At 44.3% G+C, this 21,219-nt stretch overlaps 2 protein-coding genes across 2 annotated transcripts; both read left to right on the top strand.

Moving 5' to 3' along the window:
- The first annotated feature begins 1,547 nt into the window (after positions 1 to 1,547).
- LOC133111850 (E3 ubiquitin-protein ligase TRIM35-like) lies at positions 1,548 to 6,060 on the top strand. The gene is made up of 6 exons (XM_061222475.1): positions 1,548 to 1,952; positions 3,412 to 3,507; positions 3,593 to 3,823; positions 4,216 to 4,238; positions 5,004 to 5,122; positions 5,525 to 6,060. The coding sequence occupies exons 1-6, from the start codon at positions 1,548 to 1,550 to the stop codon at positions 6,058 to 6,060; spliced, it is 1,410 nt and encodes a 469-aa protein (XP_061078459.1).
- An 8,902-nt stretch (positions 6,061 to 14,962) lies between these two features.
- Positions 14,963 to 20,871, top strand: LOC133111851 (E3 ubiquitin-protein ligase TRIM35-like). The gene is made up of 6 exons (XM_061222476.1): positions 14,963 to 15,367; positions 18,102 to 18,197; positions 18,283 to 18,513; positions 18,907 to 18,929; positions 19,832 to 19,950; positions 20,336 to 20,871. Exons 1-6 carry the CDS (start codon positions 14,963 to 14,965, stop codon positions 20,869 to 20,871), a joined length of 1,410 nt encoding a protein of 469 aa, XP_061078460.1.
- The last annotated feature ends 348 nt before the right edge of the window (positions 20,872 to 21,219 follow it).

Below are 21,219 nucleotides of genomic sequence, written 5' to 3' on the forward strand. Positions count from 1 at the left end.
CTCAGCTGTTTGCAATAAACAAATTATACAAGAAATGTTTAAGTAGTTCAATGAAACATAATATTACAAAATATTACAAGGATTTTTATCCACATTCAACACAAAATGTCACTTTTAATCACGACTGCAGTCTCAAAATTATTCAACCCCCTGTTTCAAGCACACCTGGTGCAACTAATGAGTTCAAGTGTGCTTGAGATAAAACACATAAATACCTGGACTGGCTAGGGGTTTGTTGAGAGTGACGTTTGATTGCATGTTAGAAATACTTGCACAAACAAGGAAAAGGATACAAAAAGATAGCAAAAGCACTGAATGTTCCTAGAGATACAGTTGGAAGCATAGTTCGCAAGTGTAAAGTTAAAGGAACAGTGGCTACACTACCTGGATGTGGCAGAAAGAGGAAGCTATCAGCAGCTGCCACCAGATTCCTGAGGAGGCAAGTGGTCAAAAACCCTAGAGTGACTGCAAAACACCTGCAGCAAGACTTGGTGGCAGCAGGCACTAAGGTTTCAGTTTGCACAGTAAGGCGCATACTGAACACTGAAGGGCTCCGTGCCCGGACTCCAAGACGTACACCACTACTGACCCAAAAGCACAAGAAAAGTCGACTCCAATATGCTCAAAACCATCTAAATAAGCCACAAAAGTTTTGGAATTCTGTTCTGTGGAGCGATGGAACTTTTTGGGCCCATGGATCAGCGGTATGTCTGGAGGAAGAAGAATGAAGCATACGCTGAAAAAAGAACACCCTGCCTACAGTGAAGCATGGCAGTGGCTCAGTGATGCTCAGTCAAGTATCAGGAAATCTTAGGGAAAAACCTCATGCCGTCTGTGATGAAGCTGAAGCTTGGGCGTCGTTGGACCTTCCAGCAGGACAATGATCCCAAGCATACCTCAAAGTCCACCAAGGCTTGGTCATTAAAAGTAGCATTTTGTGATGAATGTGGATAAAAATCCTTGTAATATTTTGTAATAATATGTTTCATTGAACTACTTAAACAGTTCTTGTGTCATTTGTTTATTGCAAACAGCTGAGAAATGGTATATTTTGCCAATAAACCTAATGTGCAATGGGGGTTGAATAATTTTGATTGCAACTGTAGATCTCATTTGAAGAACTTATGGACACATGACCACTAAAACTCACAATTTGGGAGACAACAAATTCAAGCATAAAGCAAATGATAATCCCGAAAACCTGGATTTTGTCAATGTTAAGGAAAAAATCTTTGGGAAGATCTGGTGATCTGGTGTGAATCTGCTGCTAGATCAGCCACTCAAACCACACAATGCTTCCCCCTGCAGGAAGTGTCTCCCATAATCGGACATTTCAAACAGGAAGCGGGAAGTACAAAGTCTCACACATAATTACATTTCCGGTCTTATGATATGATTTGACTGTGAATATGTTTCAGAAACAAAAGCTTTTCTCAAGATATTGACTGAGAAGAGCAGACTTGAGACTAATTTAATTTGTGTAACAGCAGTAAGTAAAAGTGAAACCAAACTGCAGATTGAGCAGAGACTGAACAGACGGAGACAGAATGGCGTCTGGATCTTCTCTCCTGGAAGAGGAGCTCTCCTGTCCTGTGTGCTCTGAAATCTTCAGGGATCCTGTTGTCCTGAGATGCAGTCACAGCTTCTGTAAGGCCTGTCTGCAGCAGTACTGGGATCAGAAGGGATCTCGAGAGTGCCCAGTTTGCAGGAGAAGTGCTTCTATGGATTATCCTCCAATTAGCCTGTCTCTGAGGAATGCCTGTGAGGCGTTCTTAAAGGAGAGAAGTCAGAGAGCTAAAGCAGGATCTGAAGTGCTCTGCAGTCTGCACAGTGAGAAACTCAAACTCTTCTGTTTGGTGGATCAAATACCCGTCTGTGTTATCTGCCAAACTTCAAGAAAACATGAAAACCATAAAATGCTACCAGTTCAGGAGGCTGCAGAAGAGTATAAGGTAAGTGTTTGATCACAGAATTCAGACTTTAACAACTAACTATTTATAAGTTATACTGCAGATAATACTGACTACAAGGTATGTAAAATGGATATTGATGAAGTTGGGCTCTGTAGTGCTGTCATCTACTGACAGTTAAATCAAACTCGTAAATTGTGTCAGAAATATAATTAATATTCAATATGAATGTATAGAGGTAGTTACTGTATTGTCACGATGTGTCACATGACCGATAGAGTGACAGGAGAGGGGGGCAGGAGGGAGAGGGGTCCTTCTAGTTTTCATGAATATTTGGGCCGAAAATAACTGTGTTTTTTTCTTATTAATATAAATTGACTCTGTAAAGAAATGAAGACAGTTTTGATCATTTTCAGGTCAGAATGTGCAAGTTTGTTTTTGTGAAACCAACAGACCGCAACCATACACACATATCCAAAACTATGAGGGGCTGTTGAGGGCAAAATTGAAACTTTGCTTGAATGTACCCATGTGAAACACTCAAACATACACAAGTGAAACACTCACATATACACCTGTGAAACACTCACACATACACATGTGAAATACTCACACATACCCATGTGAAACACTCAAACATACACAAGTGAAACACTCACATATACACATGTGAAATACTCACACATACCCATGTGAAACACTCACACATACACATGTGAAACACTCACACATACACATGTGAAATACTCACACATACCCATGTGAAACACTCACACATACACATGTGAAATACTCACACATACACGTGAACACTCACACATACCCATGTGAAACACTCACACATACACATGTGAAATACTCACAAATACACATGTGAAACACTCACACATGCAGTGGGGTCCAAAGCTCTGAGGCCACTCTTGAAAATGCTTCTTTTTTCCATTGTTTTCTAATACAAACTTCGTCATTACTAATTATATTATCAGGATAACAAATTGAGTCAAGAGTTGAATCTTTTAAAAGATTTGGCAACGGGCACTCAAGCTGGCATGGACTCGACAAATTTGTGCAAAACCAGATGATTCATGTTATCCCAGCATTATTTGACAATGTTCCAAAGGGCATCTTGTGATGTTACTGAATGCTTGGCTTTGGTCAGTCTTCAAGTGCCCCCATAAATGTTCAGTGGGGTTGAGGTCAGATGACTGTGGATTGTGCAGTACTCCTTGCTCTTCTTTGGACCCCACTGTACATACATACTCATGTGTCCTCACACACATGTGAAATACTCACACATACACAAGTTAAACACTCAACAACACCTCACTTTGTAAGCTCTGATTTTATAGTTTTGAACATTGTTTTAGACAAGCTGTGACCTGAGTCTCCATTCTGGCTCCCCTCTGTCTCTGCAGGGGCTCTTGTGCTGTCTGTGTAGGCAGTGAAGTTTACTGTGGGTCTGTTTCCTCAGTAAAGTGTGGACTCTGTCATTTCTTTCCAGGAGAAACTCAGGACTGCACTGGCTCCACTGCAGGAGAAGCTAAAAGCCTTCAATGCAGTGAAACGAATCTGTGATCAAACAGCAGAGCACATCAAGGTACTGTACTGAGGCCTTTAAATCACAGTGTTGAAAATGCAGCTCTGGATTATGCTGAAATGATGGTGAATAATGTTTATTCCAGAGCCAGGCCCAGCACACAGAGAGACAGATAAAGATGGAGTTTGAGAAACTTCAACAGTTCCTAAAATATGAAGAGGCAGCCAGGATCACTGCACTGAGGGAGGAAGAGGAGCAGAAGAGTCAGAAGATGAAGGAGAAGATTGAGAAGATGACAGAAGAGATATCATCCCTTTCAGAACAGATCAGAGCCATAGAACAGGAGCTGGGAGCTGAAGACATCTCATTCCTGCAGGTAAGACCTGTTCACTCTGTGTCTGGAGGACTCTATACAAACTGCTGTTAATGCTCACACACATTAATTTATACAATATAATATATAATATTCTCTAAAACACCTTTTCATGTAAACTGGCTAATATAATCAAATCTCTTCAATACTTTATCAAGCAGTTGAATTCTAATTTTTGTAGGTCGTTTTTTATTTACTAGTCATCCGACATTTATCATCCAAAGCGCACACATTTTACACATGCAACTGTGTTAAAGCCACATATTTAGTTTTCTCTGAAATATGTCAGATGTAAAGCACGTTCAGTAACATGCAGTCAGATGGTCCTGTGGATTCACAGTTTAACTGGAATGAATATTTGCTGCAGTCATAATAATTCACTCTCCTTATTTCAGAGCTACAAGGATTCACAGAACAGGTAAGGAGACTGCATCCTCTCATCAGGTCCTGTGAGTGTGTGTCTCTCAGTGGGGCTGTGAGTGTGTGTCTCTCAGTGGGGCTGTGAGTGTGTGTCTCTCAGTGGGGCTGTGAGTGTGTGTCTCTCAGTGGGGCTGTGAGTGTGTGTTTCTCAGTGGGGCAGTGAGTGTGTGTCTCTCAGTGGGGCTGTGAGTGTGTGTCTCTCAGTGGAGCTGTGAGTGTGTGTCCCTCAGTGGGGCTGTGAGTGTGTGTCTCTCAGTGGGGCTGTGAGTGTGTGTCCCTCAGTGGGGCTGTGAGTGTGTGTTTCTCAGTGGGGTGGGGCTGTGAGTGTGTGTCTCTCAGTGGGGCTGTGAGTGTGTGTCTCTCAGTGGGGTGGGTCTGTGAGTGTGTGTTTCTCAGTGGGGCTGTGAGTGTGTGTCTCTCAGTGGGGCTGTGGGTGTGTGTCTCTCAGTGGGACTGTGAGTGTGTGTCTCTCAGTGGGACTGTGAGTGTGTGTCTCTCAGTGGGGCTGTGAGTGTGTGTTTCTCAGTGGGACTGTGAGTGTGTGTCTCTCAGTGGGGCTGTGAGTGTGTGTTTCTCAGTGGGGCTGTGAGTGTGTGTCTCTCAGTGGGGCTGTGAGTGTGTGTCTCAGTGGGGCTGTGTGGCAGAACGCTGGGAGGGATGGAGCCATTTTCTTACAGAATGAAGATCTGATGTTGCTGCTGATAATCTTCTATGGTAATGAAGCCACGCTCACAGCACAAGTGACTCCTGAATATTATTGCAGAGCCCAGTGCACACTGGGGGATCCAGAGAAGGTCTCAGGAGCACTGATTGATGTGGCCAAGCACCTGGGCAATCTGAAGTACAGAGTGTGGGAGAAGATGCTGGGGACTGTTCAATACAGTGAGTACTGGGGGCAGGGAGCTCCACATTGTCACTGTACAGGGGGAATCTTCAGCATCTTTCCACAAGCTGATGAAGCCAGTCAGAGTCATATTGGTCCTGTCTGTGTAAGAGCCCTGGAGTGAAGAGACTGAGCACCAGTCCTTAATCTCACTGATGCTCATTATAAAATGCTGCTTTAACACCGACACTGCATTGAAGGGGAAGGAGGTTTTTCTCCCTCTTCCAATTATTACACACTGTGTGAAATAGATTTAGATGTTTTTTGTTTTTTGATATTGTTTAATTAATTTGTTCTCAGGTTGTAATGGTGATTTTGGTGAAAACCAGTTAATATCCTGAGAAGCCCATAATTTCCCTTTGTGCAGATCAGTGCTGACGTCTCATTCTCTGTCCCTTCAGCTCCTGTGACTCTGGACCCAAATACAGCACATCCCAAACTCTCACTGTCTGAGGATCTGACCAGTGTGAGAGACAGTGATGAGAAACAGCAGGTTCCTGATAATCCAGAGAGATTTGATTGGTGGGGTTGTGTGCTGGGCTCTGAGGGATTCAGCTCAGGGAGACACTGCTGGGATGTAGAAGTGGGGGGTGAGGACTGGTTCATGGGTGTGGTTAAAGAGTCCATCAGCAGGAAAGGGGTTGTTGATCTGAGGCCAGCAGGAGGAGTGTGGGGTATATTTAAATATGGCAGTGGGAAATACGCAGCCCTGACCTCTCCATCTACAGCCCTCACTGTGCAGAGGGAACTCCAGAGGGTCAGAGTGCAGCTGGACTGGGACAGGGGGGAGGTGTCATTTTCTGACCCCCGTAACAACACTCCTCTCTACACTTTTAAACACTCCTTCACCAAGAGACTGTTTCCATTCTTTAATTTTTCTTCTCTCCAGACTCGTATACAGATCTGTCCAATGAAGGTGTCTGTAACAGTGGAGTAGCTCTGTGGAAAGTGAGTAAAGATCTGGCCTTAAAACCCGCTTATCCTGAATAGGGTCGCAGGGGGGCTGGAGCCTATCCCAGCATACATTGGGTGAAAGGCAGGAATACACCCTGGACAGGTCGCCAGTCCATCGCCGGGCACACACACCATTTACTCACACACTCATACCCACGGGCAATTTAGACTCTCCAATCAGCCTAACCTGCATGTCTTTGGACTGTGGGAGGAAACCGGAGTACCCAGAGGAAACCCACATGAACACGGGAAGAACATGCTAACTCCACACAGAGAGGCCCCGGCCGACCGGGATTCAAACACAGGGCCTCCTTGCTGTGAGGCGGCAGTGCTACCCACTGCACCATCCGTATTGACAGTCAATGGTTCCCAAATGGCTTTACAATTGATGCTTCTCATTCATCCATTCGTACACACACTCACACACCAGGGAATTGCACCAGCCTGCTCGTCAGGAGCATTTGGGGGTTTGGTCGGGATTGAGCCGGCAACCCTCCAACTGCCAGCTGTCTGCTCTTACCGCCTGAGCCAATGTCTAGTTATTCTCAGATATTAATTCAGTGAAGAAATGTCTATTCTTGTCAGTGCACTATTTGCTTGCATTGGTTGGCTTTTGGTTGGTTGGTTGAAAATGGAAAAATGTGGACCTTATCTTACTCGTTTTAAAACCAATCTCAATACTACATTGCAGGTTGACTACAATGGTAACGGGCCCGCTGGCCAACTAGTCATTCTCATATACCTACATAGCGCCATTTCTGTGTTATGGATGCCCAGAAAAATTATCATTAAAAATGAAGACTTTTAACAACCCAACCCAAGACCATTCATTCTGTTGGTGATTCAGATATAGACTTGCCTTTTCTCATTTCAAGACTGTACATTTTCTTACATTTGAATTAAATCAAAATTCTGACGATTAATTATCCATAAGCTTAACATGGGAATACACAATGCTAACATGATTCTAAACGAACATGAGACCGCTATTTACAGGTAGTTCATTCATTAGCACGAGCAAGCTCTCCATTTCTGAACACGTGTGGCATACAATAAAGCAAGGGCGGCCAAAAATAAACCAGCTTGGTCCGCATACATAAACAGAAAATATGCAGCACAAATGTAGTCATAAACAGCAAAAACACAAACACACGCACACACATTACATTACATTACATTATTGCCATTTGGCAGACGCTCTTATCCAGAGCAACTTACAGTTGATTAGACTAAGCAGGAGACAATCCTCCCCTGGAGCAATGCAGGGTTAAGGGCCTTGCTCAAGGGCCCAACGGCTGTGTGGATCTTATTGTGGCTACACCAGAATTAGAACCACTGACCTTGCATGTCCCAGTCATGCACACACACACATGCAAAGACACACACAGACACAGACGCACACACACACACACACACACACACACACACACACACACACACACAGACACACACACACACACGGTTCTCTCAGCACGGTTGCTCTTGATGTGTGCATGGTGGGTCTCTCACACACATTGTAATGGCTTCCTGGTTTCCCTCCGCTCTGCGCTGCTTCCTGACTGGGCCCACTGACCCTCCATTTTGTTTTTGCTTTTCATGGGATGGGCCATGCTTCTGTCCTGGGGGGCTCATGCCTCTCTTCCTCCAGCTGAAGGACTCCCCCAGAGAGAAGCAGAGTGCAGATGCACAGCTCCTCCAGTTCAGCAGCACACCCCTGGGAGGACATTGGTCTCCCATCACATGAGACTATAACTTTAAATTATCCTGTTTGATGGAAGCGAGATTAAGAATTGTTATAGTTTTGCATGTGTTGGGGGAGCGTTGTAGCATGGTTGTGATCAGAATCAGAATCAGAATCACTTTATTCGCCATGTAGTTTTTACATACAAGGAATTTGCTGTGGTTAGTGGGTGCATGCAGACAACATAAAGAATAATACAAAAAAAATAGAAACATAGATATAAAATAAGGTGGAATCTAATCTAGAATGTAAATATAAATTAAAAATAAAAATAAAAATAAAAATAAAAATAAAAATAAAAATAAAAATAAAAATAAAAATAAAAATAAAAATAAAAATAAATATTTACAATAGGGGGCGGCACGGATGGTGCAGTGGTTAGCACTGCCGCCTCACAGCAAGGAGGTCCTGGGTTTGAATCCCCGTCGGCCGGGGCCTCTCTGTGTGGAGTTTGCATGTTCTCCCCGTGTTTGCGTGGGTTTCCTCCGGGCACTCCGGTTTCCTCCCACAGTCCAAAGACAAGCAGGTTAGGCTGATTGGACAGTCTAAATTGCCCATAGGTATGAGTGTGTGAGTGAATAGTGTGTGTGCCCTGCGATGGACTGGCGACCTGTCCAGGGTGTATTCCTGCCTTTCGCCCAATGTATGCTGGGATAGGCTCCAGCCCCCCTGCGACCCTGTTCAGGATAAGCGGGTTAAGATAATGGATGGATGGAAATATTTACAATACAAGATGATGCTGAAGCGGGGTGTGAGAAGTATTATTAAAATGCAAAATATAAAATATAAAGTCTATGGGGGCAGGATAAGAGTCTGTGACAATGGGGGGGGTCCCGGGCCTAGTTGACATTAATCACAGGGAGTTGATGTAACGTGTCTGTAACGGTTGTAACGGTTCTGTGACAGTGGGGGGTCCCCCCGGCCTTGTTGATGAGGCCAGCTGCAGATGGGTAGAAGCTGTTTCTGTGGCGAGAGGTTTTGGTCCTGATAGACCGCAGCCTCCTGCCAGATGGGAGTGTTTCCAATAGTCTGTGTCCGGGGTGAGAGGGGTCGGCCACAATCCTTCCTGCACGCCTCAGGGTTCTGGAGGCATACAGGTCCTGAAGAGATGGCAGATTGCAGCCAATCACCTTCTCTGCAGAGTGGATGATACGCTGCAGTCTGCCCTTGTCCTTGGCAGTGGCAGCAGCATACCAGATGGTGATGGAGGAGGTGAGGATGGACTCCATTATGGCGGTGTAGAAGTGCAGCATCATTGTCTTTGGCAGGTTGAACTTCTTCAACTGCCGCAGGAAGAACATCCTCTGCTGGGCTTTTTTGGTGAGGGAGCTGATGTTCAGCTCCCACTTGAGGTTCCCAGAAAGCGGCATGACTCCACAATGTTGACAGGGGAGTCTCTCAAGGTGATGGGGGTGGGTGGGGCTGGGTTCTTTCTAAAGTCTTCAACTATCTTCACTGTCTTTACAGCGTTGAGCTCCAAGTTGTTCTGACTGCACCAGGTCACCAGATGGTCAATCTCCCACCTGTAGGCGGACTCATCCCCACCAGAGATAAGTCCAATAAGGGTGGTGTCATCCGCAAACTTCAGGAGCTTGACAGACTGGTGACTGGAAGTGCAGCTGTTGGTGTACAGGGAGAAGAGCAGAGTGTGAGTGTGTGAGAGTGTGTGAGTGTGAGAGTGTGTGAGAGTGTGTGAGAGTGTGTGAGAGTGTGTGAGAGTGTGTGAGAGTGTGTGAGAGTGTGTGAGTGTGTGTGAGTGTGTGTGAGTGTGTGTGAGAGTGTGTGAGAGAGTGTGTGTGTGTGAGAGTGTGTGAGAGTATGAGTGTGTGAGTGTGTGAGTGAGAGTGTGAGTGTGAGAGTGTGTGAGAGTGTGTGAGAGTGTGTGAGAGTGTGTGAGAGTGTGTGAGTGTGTGTGTGAGTGTGTGAGAGTGTGTGAGAGTGGGTCCTGAGGACTGGAGCTGGGAAACACTTGTCGAGGACCCGGCCCTAGGCTCCCCTGATGAGAGATTGACAGAAGATGGGTTAGGCAGGAATGCATTGTTAACCCCTCGCACACGCCATTGAGGTGGTAGCAAGAACGCCCGTAAGAGGAAAAATATGTGGTTCAGAGATAATGAGCAGCCCTAATTGTCATCGGAGGAGTCTGAAGTCGGGGGACTTAGATTTAGAGTACTAAGGAGCAAGGTTAAAGTTCTGACTGATGCCATGCATAGAATGAGTTCCAGCATAACCTTGGAGGAGATTCAACATGCTGAGCTGATGTTTGTATAAAGTTTGGAGAGAGTCCAAGGAGAGACTATGACAGGGAGACAAATAACAGTGATGAATATGTTCATAAAAAAGTTGCATAAGAGATAAATGTCTTTGCACTCGGTATACTGGGGACATTTCTTATCAAAAAAAGGTACACTTTCATACAAGTTAAGGATATATAAGGAGTGAGCTTTAAGATGTTAAAAAGCAAGAAAAAAGAAGAAGAAAGAAGAGAGAAGAAATAGCATCTTAGAATTTTTCTGTTGAAGATATCTAAGGGCTGTTGAAGAGAGAGCAACGCAAGACAGCTGTAGTCAAGCTGGAGTGGTGTGCTCCCTCTGCGCGCCATAGGATAAGGTAAAGGCCAAAGAGAATGATGGGTATTTGAGGGGTGTACCTTGAATTTAACATCTGGTGGAAAGGTAAATTAGAAAGAGCTAAAGGGGTATATGGAACTTGTATGTGATTAGCAAACTGAAAGATGATGTTTAACCTGTCAGCTGTATAACTCTATTATTTTGATTGATTATAATAAAGTATATCTTACTATAATCATATGTGATAAAGGTTCTCTTAGAGGAATACAGTGAATACAGGAAATCGTATACCAGATTTGCATCACACCCTTCACTTCGAGACTGGGCTGGAAGTTCAGTAGAACTTACCAGGGCTCCAGGACGTTCGGAGTACTGAAAGGAAAAGAGAGTTCGTCCCCGAGACACCTCCTCGTGGGGTACTGCTCGTGGGAACGTGAGGTCTGAGCTCGGCAAGGGGTCCGTGGCTCACGAAACACTGCCCTGTAGGGCTGCTGGAGAGGGGAGTCTCATGTCCAGTCAGGGAATTTAAGGGAATTAAGATCTAAGAAAATCGATTCATTGATTTAAAGTCCTGGACGTTTCAAGAGAAACTCTGATTCCTGTGTTGAGTTGGAGGGGTGGGACATCACCTGGGACCCACCGGATTTCTGTACAGAAAATGTTTCCAATGTTGAAATCACTGATAATCTTTGTGAATGTTACTTTTTGATGAAGGCTTTTAAAATTTTTTTGGTCTTTGTTTTATTTCCAGCAAGTTAAGATGATGAATTGTCCAGTTTCATTAACATATACTGTACAGAATTTTGTTTTATCTTGAAGTCTTTTGGAAATAATGACCATTTTGAAAATTAGTAATTCTGTTCAATTGCTTGAAGTACAATAATAAAACAAACTCAAAATACTGATCATCTCTGCCTGATTTTTATTGCAGAAATATATATATAGATATAGATATAGATAATCTGGTTAGATTTGAATGAAATGCATGCCATCTTTGTGCTGAAAAATGCACAAAATCACAAATGACTTATGACTTATTTGTATAGGGCTTTTCACTGATGACCTCACCAAAAGACGCTTCACAGAGTAACAGAATGAAAGAAAACATGGGGAATGCCAGCCCTGAGCCCCCAGATAACACGAGGTTACGAATACCTACTCGGAGAAAAACCCTCAAACAGTGGTGAGAAAAAACTCCCCAGGGGAAGAGATCTATAGGAACCCGGCTATATAGGTTATACTGGCATATAGGTCGATATAGTAACATGTTCAGGTATTAAATAGCAGGTAATCTATAAAGTCAACAGGATGGGTGTAGAGTATGCAGTTCAGAGGGGAAGGGGATGAATCCCTAATGCACAATAAGTGAGAAATTCCATCTCCCCATTCCTGATAATTATATTAAAACCATAACAACGCACACCTTCTGTGAGTGTAACCTGCGATGTTAGCATGTGGCTAAACCAGAAGCCATAACAACGCACAGTCTGTGAGTGTAACCTGCGATGTTAGCATGTGGCTAAACCAGAAACCATAACGACGCACAGTCTGTGAGTGTAATCTGCGATGTTAGCATGTGGCTAAACCAGAAGCCATAACGACGCACAGTCTGTGAGTGTAATCTGTGATGTTAGCATGTGGCTAAACCAGAAGCCATAACAACACACAGTCTGTGAGTGTAACCTGCGATGTTAGCATGTGGCTAAACCAGAAGCCATAACGACGCACAGTCTGTGAGTGTAACCTGTGATGTTAGCATGTGGCTAAACCAGAAGCCATAACGACGCACAGTCTGTGAGTGTAACCTGTGATGTTAGCATGTGGCTAAACCAGAAGCCATAACGACGCACAGTCTGTGAGTGTAATCTGTGATGTTAGCATGTGGCTGTGAACCCTTCCCTTGGGACAGTGCATTCTGTTGCTTTGCTGTGTTTCCTTTATTGTGCTGAAGCTGACTCTGGGGGAATTCTGAGTCTCTCAGGGGCTTATTTTGGTCAGGCAGCCATTGAGGGTTTTTATCTTTTAGGGACTGTAGGTGTTTCCCCTTTCATTCGCCATTTCTGTTTCCCGTGTTGTTTCATTTCCATTCTTCTGATTTCCCATTCAGAGGGTATGGCACCCCATCCAGGTAACTGCTACAGTTCATGTTACAACCATGATGAAATAAATAAATACAAATGTGTTTTAAGACCGTTATGATGAGTAACTTCAACCGCAATCCTTAGATGAACCCTAACTGCAACCCTTATGTTAACACAAGACATATTCTGAGATACAATCCTTATTGTAATATTTGTATTCACCTTCCCAGTGTATGATCTTCAGAGTGGCTGTAGTAGCGCATGATCACCTCTAGATGGCAGCATTGGCTCGTGTGGTTTGGGGCTTGTGTCCCTCACATGGAAACAGGGCTGAAGGTTGTCATGGGCAACGCGTTTGAGCTCCTCTGATGCTCCCCCGGTGGGATGGGGCCCGGGGCCGCTGGTTTCACTCTCTGTCCTAAACAATTAGACTGAGGTTAATTACAGTTGCAATGAAAATTATTCAACCCCCATTGCACATTAGGTTTATTGGCAAAATATACAATTTCTCAGCTGTTTGCAATAAACAAATTACACAAGAACTGTTTAAGTAGTTCAATGAAACATAATATTATAAAATATTACAAGGATTTCAATCCACATTCAATTAAAAATGCCACTTTTAAGCACTACTGCTGTCTCAAAATTATTCAACCCCCTGTTTCAAGCACACCTGGTGCAACTAATGAGTTCAGGTGTGCTTGAGATAAAACGCATAAATACCTGGACTGGCTAGGGGTTTGTTGAGAGTGACGTTTGATTGCATGTTATAAATATTTGCACAAACAAGGAAAAGGATACAAAAAGATAGCAAAAGCACTGAATGTTCCTAGAGATACAGTTGGAAGCATAGTTCGCAAGTTTAAAGTTAAAGGAACAGTGGCTACACTACCTGGACATGGCAGAAAGAGGAAGCTATCAGTGGCTGCCACCAGATTCCTGAGGAGGCAAGTGGTCAAAAACCCAAGAGTGACTGCAAAACACCTGCAGCAAGACTTGGTGGCAGCAGGCACTGAGGTTTCAGTTTGCACAGTAAGGCGCATACTGAACACTGAAGGGCTCCATGCCCGGACTCCAAGACGTACACCACGACTGACCCAAAAGCACAAGAAAAGTCAGCTCCAATATGCTCAAAACCATCTAAATAAGCCACAGAAGTTTTGGAATTCTGTTCTGTGGAGCGATGGAACTTTTTGGGCCCATGGATCAGCGGTATGCCTGGAGGAAGAAGAATGAAGCATATGCTGAAAAGAACACCCTGCCTACAGTGAAGCATGGCGGTGGCTCGGTGATGCTCTGGGGCTGCTTTGCTGCCTCTGGCACTGGAAACCTGCAGCATGTGGAGGGCACGATGGATTCAGTCAAGTATCAGGAAATCTTAGGGAAAAACCTCATGCCGTCTGTGATGAAGCTGAAGCTTGGGCGTAGTTGGACCTTACAGCAGGACAATGATCCCAAGCATACCTCAAAGTCCACCAAGGCTTGGTTTCAGAAGAAGCAATGGAAGATTCTAGAGTGGCCGTCACAGTCGCCTGACTTGAACCCCATAGAAAATCTCTGGTGGGATTTGAAGAAGGCGGTTGCCAAACGCACACCCAAGAATATTACTGAACTGGAGGCCATTGCCCATGAGGAATGGGCTAAGATTCCTCAGGAACGCTGTCAGAAGCTGGTGTCTGGCTATGCATCGCGTTTGCAGCAGGTCATAACAGCAAAAGGGTGCTCTACTAAGTACTGAAGATGCTTGTCATGAAGGGGTTGAATCATTTTGAGACAGCAGTAGTGATTAAAAGTAGCATTTTGTGTTGAATGTGGTTAAAAACCCTTGTAATATTTTGTAATATTATGTTTCATTGAACTACTTAAACAGTTCTTGTGTCATTTGTTTATTGCAAACAGCTGAGAAATTGTATATTTTGCCAATAAACCTAATCTGCAATGGGGGTTGAATAATTTTAATTGCAACTGTAGATCTTATTTGATGAACTTATGGACACATGACCACTAAAACTCACAATTTGTGAGACATCAAATTCAAGCATAAAGCAAATGATAATCCCGAAAACCTGGATTTTGTCAATGTTAAGGAAAAAATCTTTGGGAAGATCTTTGACCTTTAAGGTGTAAGATTAAATTTAACATGAGTGAACTGCCAGACCCTGAAGAACAGGGCTGGTGTGAATCTGCTGGCAGATCAGACACTCAAACCGCACAATGCTGCCCCCTGCAGGAAGTGTCTCTGATAATCAGACGTTCAAACAGGAAGAGGGAAGTACAGTCTCACACGGGGGAAATGTAATTACACTGGGAGTGTTATGATATGATTTGACCGTGAATATGTTTCAGAAACAAAAGCTTTTCTCAAGATATTGACTGAGAAGAGCAGAGACTTGAGACTAATTTAAAGACAGTCTAATTTAAGTTTGTGTAACAGCAGTAAGTAAAAGTGAAACCAAACTGCAGATTTAGCAGAGACTGAACAGACGGGACAGAATGGCCTCTGGATCTTCTCTCCTGGAAGAGGAACTCTCCTGTCCTGTGTGCTCTGAAATCTTCAGGGATCCTGTTGTCCTGAGATGCAGTCACAGCTTCTGTAAGGCCTGTCTGCAGCAGTACTGGGATCAGAAGGAATCTCGAGAGTGCCCAGTCTGCAGGAGAAGAGCCTCTATGGATTTTCCTCCAATTAACCTTTCTCTGAGGAATACCTGTGAGGCGTTCTTAAAGGAGAGAAGTCAGAGAGCTGAAGCAGGATCTGAAGTGCTCTGCAGTCTGCACAGTGAGAAACTCAAACTCTTCTGTTTGGATGATCAAATACCCGTCTGTGTTATCTGTCAAACTTCAAGAAAACATGAAAAACATAAAATGCTACCAGTTCAGGAGGCTGCAGAAGAGAATAAGGTAAGTCTTTGATCACAGAATTTAGACTTTAACAACTAACTATTTACAAGTTAAACTGCAGATAATACTGATTACAGGGTATGGAAAATGGGATGATCAAAAATATTTATATATTGATGAAGTTGGGCTTCGTCATGACCGTTTAGTTCACAAAACTAATAAAGGGGGGGGGGCAGGAGAGAGTGGAAGGAGAGAGGGTCAGGAGGGGGGGGGAAGAGAGAGGAGCAGGTTAGTCCCATAGATATCTCCAGATGTGGGGTTCTTCCCTGGTGATCCTCTGCCATTGCTCCTTCCACTTTTCCTAAATATTTGGGCTTCAAATAGCTGGGTTTTAATTTTATGAAGTTTACTACATCATCAGAAATAAGCACAGAACAAAACCATAACCAAACACACACATATCCAAAACTGAGAGGCGGTCGAGAGCAAAATTCAAACATTGCTTACATCTACCCATGTGAAACACTCACACCTACCCATGTGAAACACTCACACCTACCCATGTGAAACACTCACACATACACATGTGAAACACTCACACATACCCATGTGAAACACTCACACCTACCCATGTGAAACACTCACACATAACCATGTGAAACACTCACACCTACCCATGTGAAACACTCACACATACACATGTGAAACACTCACACATACACATGTGAAACACTCACACATACCCATGTGAAACACTCACACATACACATGTGAAACACTCACACCTACCCATGTGAAACACTCACACATACCCATGTGAAACACTCACACCTACCCATGTGAAACACTCACACATACACATGTGAAACACTCACACCTACCCATGTGAAACACTCACACATACACATGTGAAACACTCACACATACCCATGTGAAACACTCACACCTACCCATGTGAAACACTCACACATAACCATGTGAAACACTCACACCTACCCATGTGAAACACTCACACATACACATGTGAAACACTCACACATACACATGTAAAACACTCACACATACCCATGTGAAACACTCACACATACACATGTGAAACACTCACACCTACCCATGTGAAACACTCACACATACCCATGTGAAACACTCACACCTACCCATGTGAAACACTCACACATACACATGTGAAACACTCACACATACCCATGTGAAACACTCACACATACACATGTGAAACAGTCACATCTACCCATGTGAAACACTCACACATACACATGTGAAACACTCACACATACCCATGTGAAACACTCACACATACACATGTGAAACACTCACACATACCCATGTGAAACACTCTCACATACACATGTGAAACACTCACACATACCCATGTGAAACACTCACACATACACATGTGAAACACTCACACATACCCATGTGAAACACTCACACATACACATGTGAAACACTCACACATACACATGTGAAACACTCACACATACACATGTGAAACACTCACACATACACATGTGAAACACTCACACATACCCATGTGAAACACTCACACATACACATGTGAAACACTCACACATACTCATGTGAAACACTCACACATACACATGTGAAACACTCACACATACACATGTGAAACACTCACACATACACATGTGAAACACTCACACATACCCATGTGAAACACTCACACCTACCCATGTGAAACACTCACACATACACATTTGAAACACTCACACATACCCATGTGAAACACTCACACATACACATGTGAAACACACATACCGATGTGAAACACTCACACATACCCATGTGAAACACTCACACATACCCATGTGAAACACTCACACATACCCATGTGAAACACTCACACATACACATGTGAAACACTCACACATACACATGTGAAACACTCACACATACCCATGTGAAACACTCACACATACCCATGTGAAACACTCACACATACCCATGTGAAACACTCACACATACACATGTGAAACACTCACACATACCCATGTGAAACACTCACACATAGAGTGGGGAGACCACTCCTGAAAATGCTTCTATTTTGCATTCTTTTCTCATTTAATACAAACTTCTTTATTCCTAATTACATTATCAGCATAACATTTTGAGTTAAAAGATGACATTAATTTCAGAATTTCTTCTTGGTATGTCCACCGATTGCTTTTACGGCAACGTGCCCAAAACCTGATGAAAGGTAAATGGTAGATGGTTGGCCTTCATCCAAAGTGCTGTAAAATTGATGCTTCTCATTCACCCATTCATTCACACACTCACACACCACCGGTGATTGGTTGCCATGCAAGGCACCAACCAGCTTGTCAGGAGCATTTGGGGATTAGGTGTCTTGCTCAGGGACACTTGGACACACCCAGGGTAGAAAGGAACTGGCAACCCTGCGACTTACTCAATTATTGGCTTTTGTCCGTCTTCAAGTGCCCCCATAAATGTTCAGTGGGGTTGAGGTCAGGTGATTGTGGATTCTGCATTCTGCTTCTTGCTCTTCTTTGGACCCCCCTGTACATACACACACATGTGAAATACTCACACATACACAAGTGAAACACTCCCAACAACACCTCACTTTGTAGCTCTGATTTTATAGTTTTGTACATTGCTTTCTACACGCTGTGACCTGAGTCTCCATTCTGGCTCCCCTCTGTCTGAGCAGGGGCTCTTGTGCTGTCTGTGTAGGCAGTGAAGTTTACTGTGGGTCTGTTTCCTCAGTAAAGTGTGGACTGTCATTTCTTTCCAGGAGAAACTCAGGACTGCAATGGCTCCACTGCAGGAGAAGCTAAAAGCCTTCAATGCAGTGAAACTAATCTGTGATCAAACAGCAGAGCACATCAAGGTACTGAACTGAGGCCTTTAAATCACAGTGTTGAAAATGCAGCTCTGGATTGTGCTGAAATGATGGTGAATAATGTTTATTCCAGAGCCAGGCCCAGCACACAGAGAGACAGATAAAGATGGAGTTTGAGAAACTTCAGCAGTTCCTAAAAGATGAAGAGGCAGCCAGGATCACTGCACTGAGGGAGGAAGAGGAGCAGAAGAGTCAGATGATGAAGGAGAAGATTGAGAAGATGACAGAAGAGATATCATCCCTTTCAGAACAGATCAGAGCCATAGAACAGGAGCTGGGAGCTGAAGACATCTCATTCCTGCAGGTAAGACCCGATCACTCTGTGTCTGGAGGACTCTACACACTGCTGTTAATGCTCACACACATTCATTCATAAAGTATAGTATTCTCTAAAACACCGTTTCATGTAAACTGGCTAATATCATAAAATCTCTTCAACGCTTTATCAAGTGGTAAAATGAAAGTCTTATTTTTGTATGTTTTAAACAATTTATTTATGAATCATCCTACATTCATCATCCTACAGGCACACATTTTACACATATACAACTGTGTTAAAGCCACATATTTAGTTTCTATGTAACATGTCCTATGAATAGCATGTTCAGTAACATGCAGTCAGATGCTCCTGTCGATTCACAGTTTAACTGGAATGAGTATTTGCTGCAGTCATAATTATTCCCTCTCCTTATTTCAGAACTACAAGGATTCCCAGAACAGGTAAGGAGACTGCATCCTCTCTCATCAGCTCCTGTGAGTGTGTGTCCCTCAGTGGGGCTGTGAGTGTGTGTCTCTCAGTGGGGCTGTGAGTGTGTCTCTCAGTGGGGCTGTGAGTGTGTGTCTCTCAGTGGGGCTGTGAGTGTGTGTCTCTCAGTGGGGTCAGGCTGTGAGTGTGTGTCTCTCAGTGGGGTCAGGCTATGAGTGTGTGTCTCTCAGTGGGGCTGTGAGTGTGTGTCTCTCAGTGGGGCTGTGAGTGTGTGTCTCTCAGTGGGGCTGTGAGTGTGTGTCTCTCAATGGGGTCAGGCTGTGAGTGTGTGTTTCTCAGTGAGGCTGTGAGTGTGTGTCTCTCAGTGGGGCTGTGAGTGTGTGTCTCTCAGTGGGGCTGTGAGTGTGTGTCCCTCAGTGGGGCTGTGAATGTGTGTCTCTCAGTGGGGCCGTGAGTGTGTGTCTCTCAGTGGGGCTGTGAGTGTGTGTCTCTCAGTGGGGCTGTGAGTGTGTGTCTCTCAGTGGGGCTGTGAGTGTGTGTCTCTCAGTGGGGCTGTGAGTGTGTGTCCCTCAGTGGGGCTGTGAGTGTGTGTTTCTCAGTGGTGCTGTGAGTGTGTGTCTCTCAGTGGGGCTGTGAGTGTGTGTTTCTCAGTGGGGCTGTGAGTGTGTGTCTCTCAGTGGGGCTGTGAGTGTGTGTCTCTCAGTGGGGCTGTGAGTGTGTGTCTCTCAGTGGGGCTGTGAGTGTGTGTCTCTCAGTGGGGCTGTGAGTGTGTGTTTCTCAGTGGGGCTGTGTGGCAGAACGCTGAGAGGGATGGAGCCATTTTCTTACAGAATGAAGATCTGATGTTGCTGCTGAAAATCTTCTATGGTAATGAAGCCACACCCACAGCACAAGTGACTCCTGAGTATTATTGCAGAGCCCAGTGCACACTGGGGGATCCAGAGAAGGTCTCAGGAGTGCTGATTGATGTGGCCAAGCACCTGAGCAATCTGAAGTACAGAGTGTGGGAGAAGATGCTGGGGACTGTTCAATACAGTGAGTACTGGGGGCAGGGAGCTCCACATTGTCACTGTACAGGGGGAATCTTCAGCATCCTTTCCACAAGCTGATGAAGCCAGTGAGAGTCATATTGGTCCTGTCTGTTAGAGCCCTGGAGTGAAGAGACTGAGCACCAGTCCTTAATCTCACTGATGCTCATAATAAAATTCTGCTTTAACACTGATACTGCATTGAAGGGGAAGGAGGTTTTGTTCCCTCTTCCAATTATTATACACTGTGTGAAATAGTTTTTTGAAATAGTTTCATATTTTAGTTTTTAAGTTGTAATGGTGGCTTTGTTGAAGACCAGTACATATCCTTTGAAGCCCAATATGTCCCTTTGTGCAGATCAGTGCTGACGTCCCATTCTCTGTCCCTTCAGCTCCTGTGACTCTGGACCCAAACACAGCACATCCCGACCTCTCACTGTCTGAGGATCTGACCAGTGTGAGATACAGTGATGAGGGACAGCAGGTTCCTGATAATCCAGAGAGATTTGATGGGTGGTATTGGGTGCTGGGCTCTGAGGGATTCAGCTCAGGGAGACACTGCTGGGATGTAGAAGTGGGGGGTGGGAACTGGTGGGTGGGTGTGGTTAAAGAGTCCATCAGCAGGAAAGGGGATATGAATATGAACTCAACAGGAGGAGTGTGGAGTATATATAAGTATGAGAGTGGGAAATACACAGCCCTGACCTCCCCATCTACAGCCCTCACTGTGCAGAGGGAACTCCAGAGGGTCAGAGTGCAGCTGGACTGGGACAGGGGGCAGGTATCATTCTCTGACCCCAGTAACAACACTCCTCTCTACACTTTTAAACACTCCTTCACTGAGAGACTGTTTCCATTCTTTCATTGTTCTTCTCTCCAGACTCGTATACAGATCTGTCCAATGAAGGTGTCTGTAACAGTGGCGTAGCTCTGTGGAAAATGGGTAAAGATCAGATCTAAAAAATTCTGTATTTAGAGACAGGAGTTACACTCTGATATTAATTCAGTGAATAAATTTATATTTCATTATAAGTGGGTTTTTTCAGACAGCCTCTATCATAGTGGCTAAGCGGCTTTACTGGGACCCAGAAGGTTGGTGGTTAGAAAGGCCCTTAAACCCACATTGCTCCAGGGGGGATTGTCCCCTGCTTAGTCTAATCAACTGTAAGTCACTTTGGATAAAGGTGTCAACTGTTCTAATTCAGTCTGTCTTTCTGTGTCTGCCTTTTTTAAACTTATGTTGTATTTAGGGGGGTGAGGTTTCTGTATTGATGGG

This window comes from Conger conger, chromosome 15 (assembly GCF_963514075.1).
Source record: "Conger conger chromosome 15, fConCon1.1, whole genome shotgun sequence".
NCBI lineage: Eukaryota > Metazoa > Chordata > Actinopteri > Anguilliformes > Congridae > Conger > Conger conger.

Excerpts from the sequence above, each read along its gene's own strand:
- LOC133111850 (XM_061222475.1), top strand. The coding sequence starts at position 1,548 with ATGGCGTCTGGATCTTCTCTCCTGGAAGAGGAGCTCTCCTGTCCTGTG. Across the intron at positions 3,508-3,592 it reads AAACAGCAGAGCACATCAAG|AGCCAGGCCCAGCACACAGA; the intron begins GTACTGTACTGA and ends TGTTTATTCCAG. Across the intron at positions 3,824-4,215 it reads AAGACATCTCATTCCTGCAG|AGCTACAAGGATTCACAGAA; the intron begins GTAAGACCTGTT and ends TCCTTATTTCAG.
- LOC133111851 (XM_061222476.1), top strand. The coding sequence starts at position 14,963 with ATGGCCTCTGGATCTTCTCTCCTGGAAGAGGAACTCTCCTGTCCTGTG. Across the intron at positions 18,514-18,906 it reads AAGACATCTCATTCCTGCAG|AACTACAAGGATTCCCAGAA; the intron begins GTAAGACCCGAT and ends TCCTTATTTCAG. Across the intron at positions 18,930-19,831 it reads TACAAGGATTCCCAGAACAG|AGCCCAGTGCACACTGGGGG; the intron begins GTAAGGAGACTG and ends GTATTATTGCAG.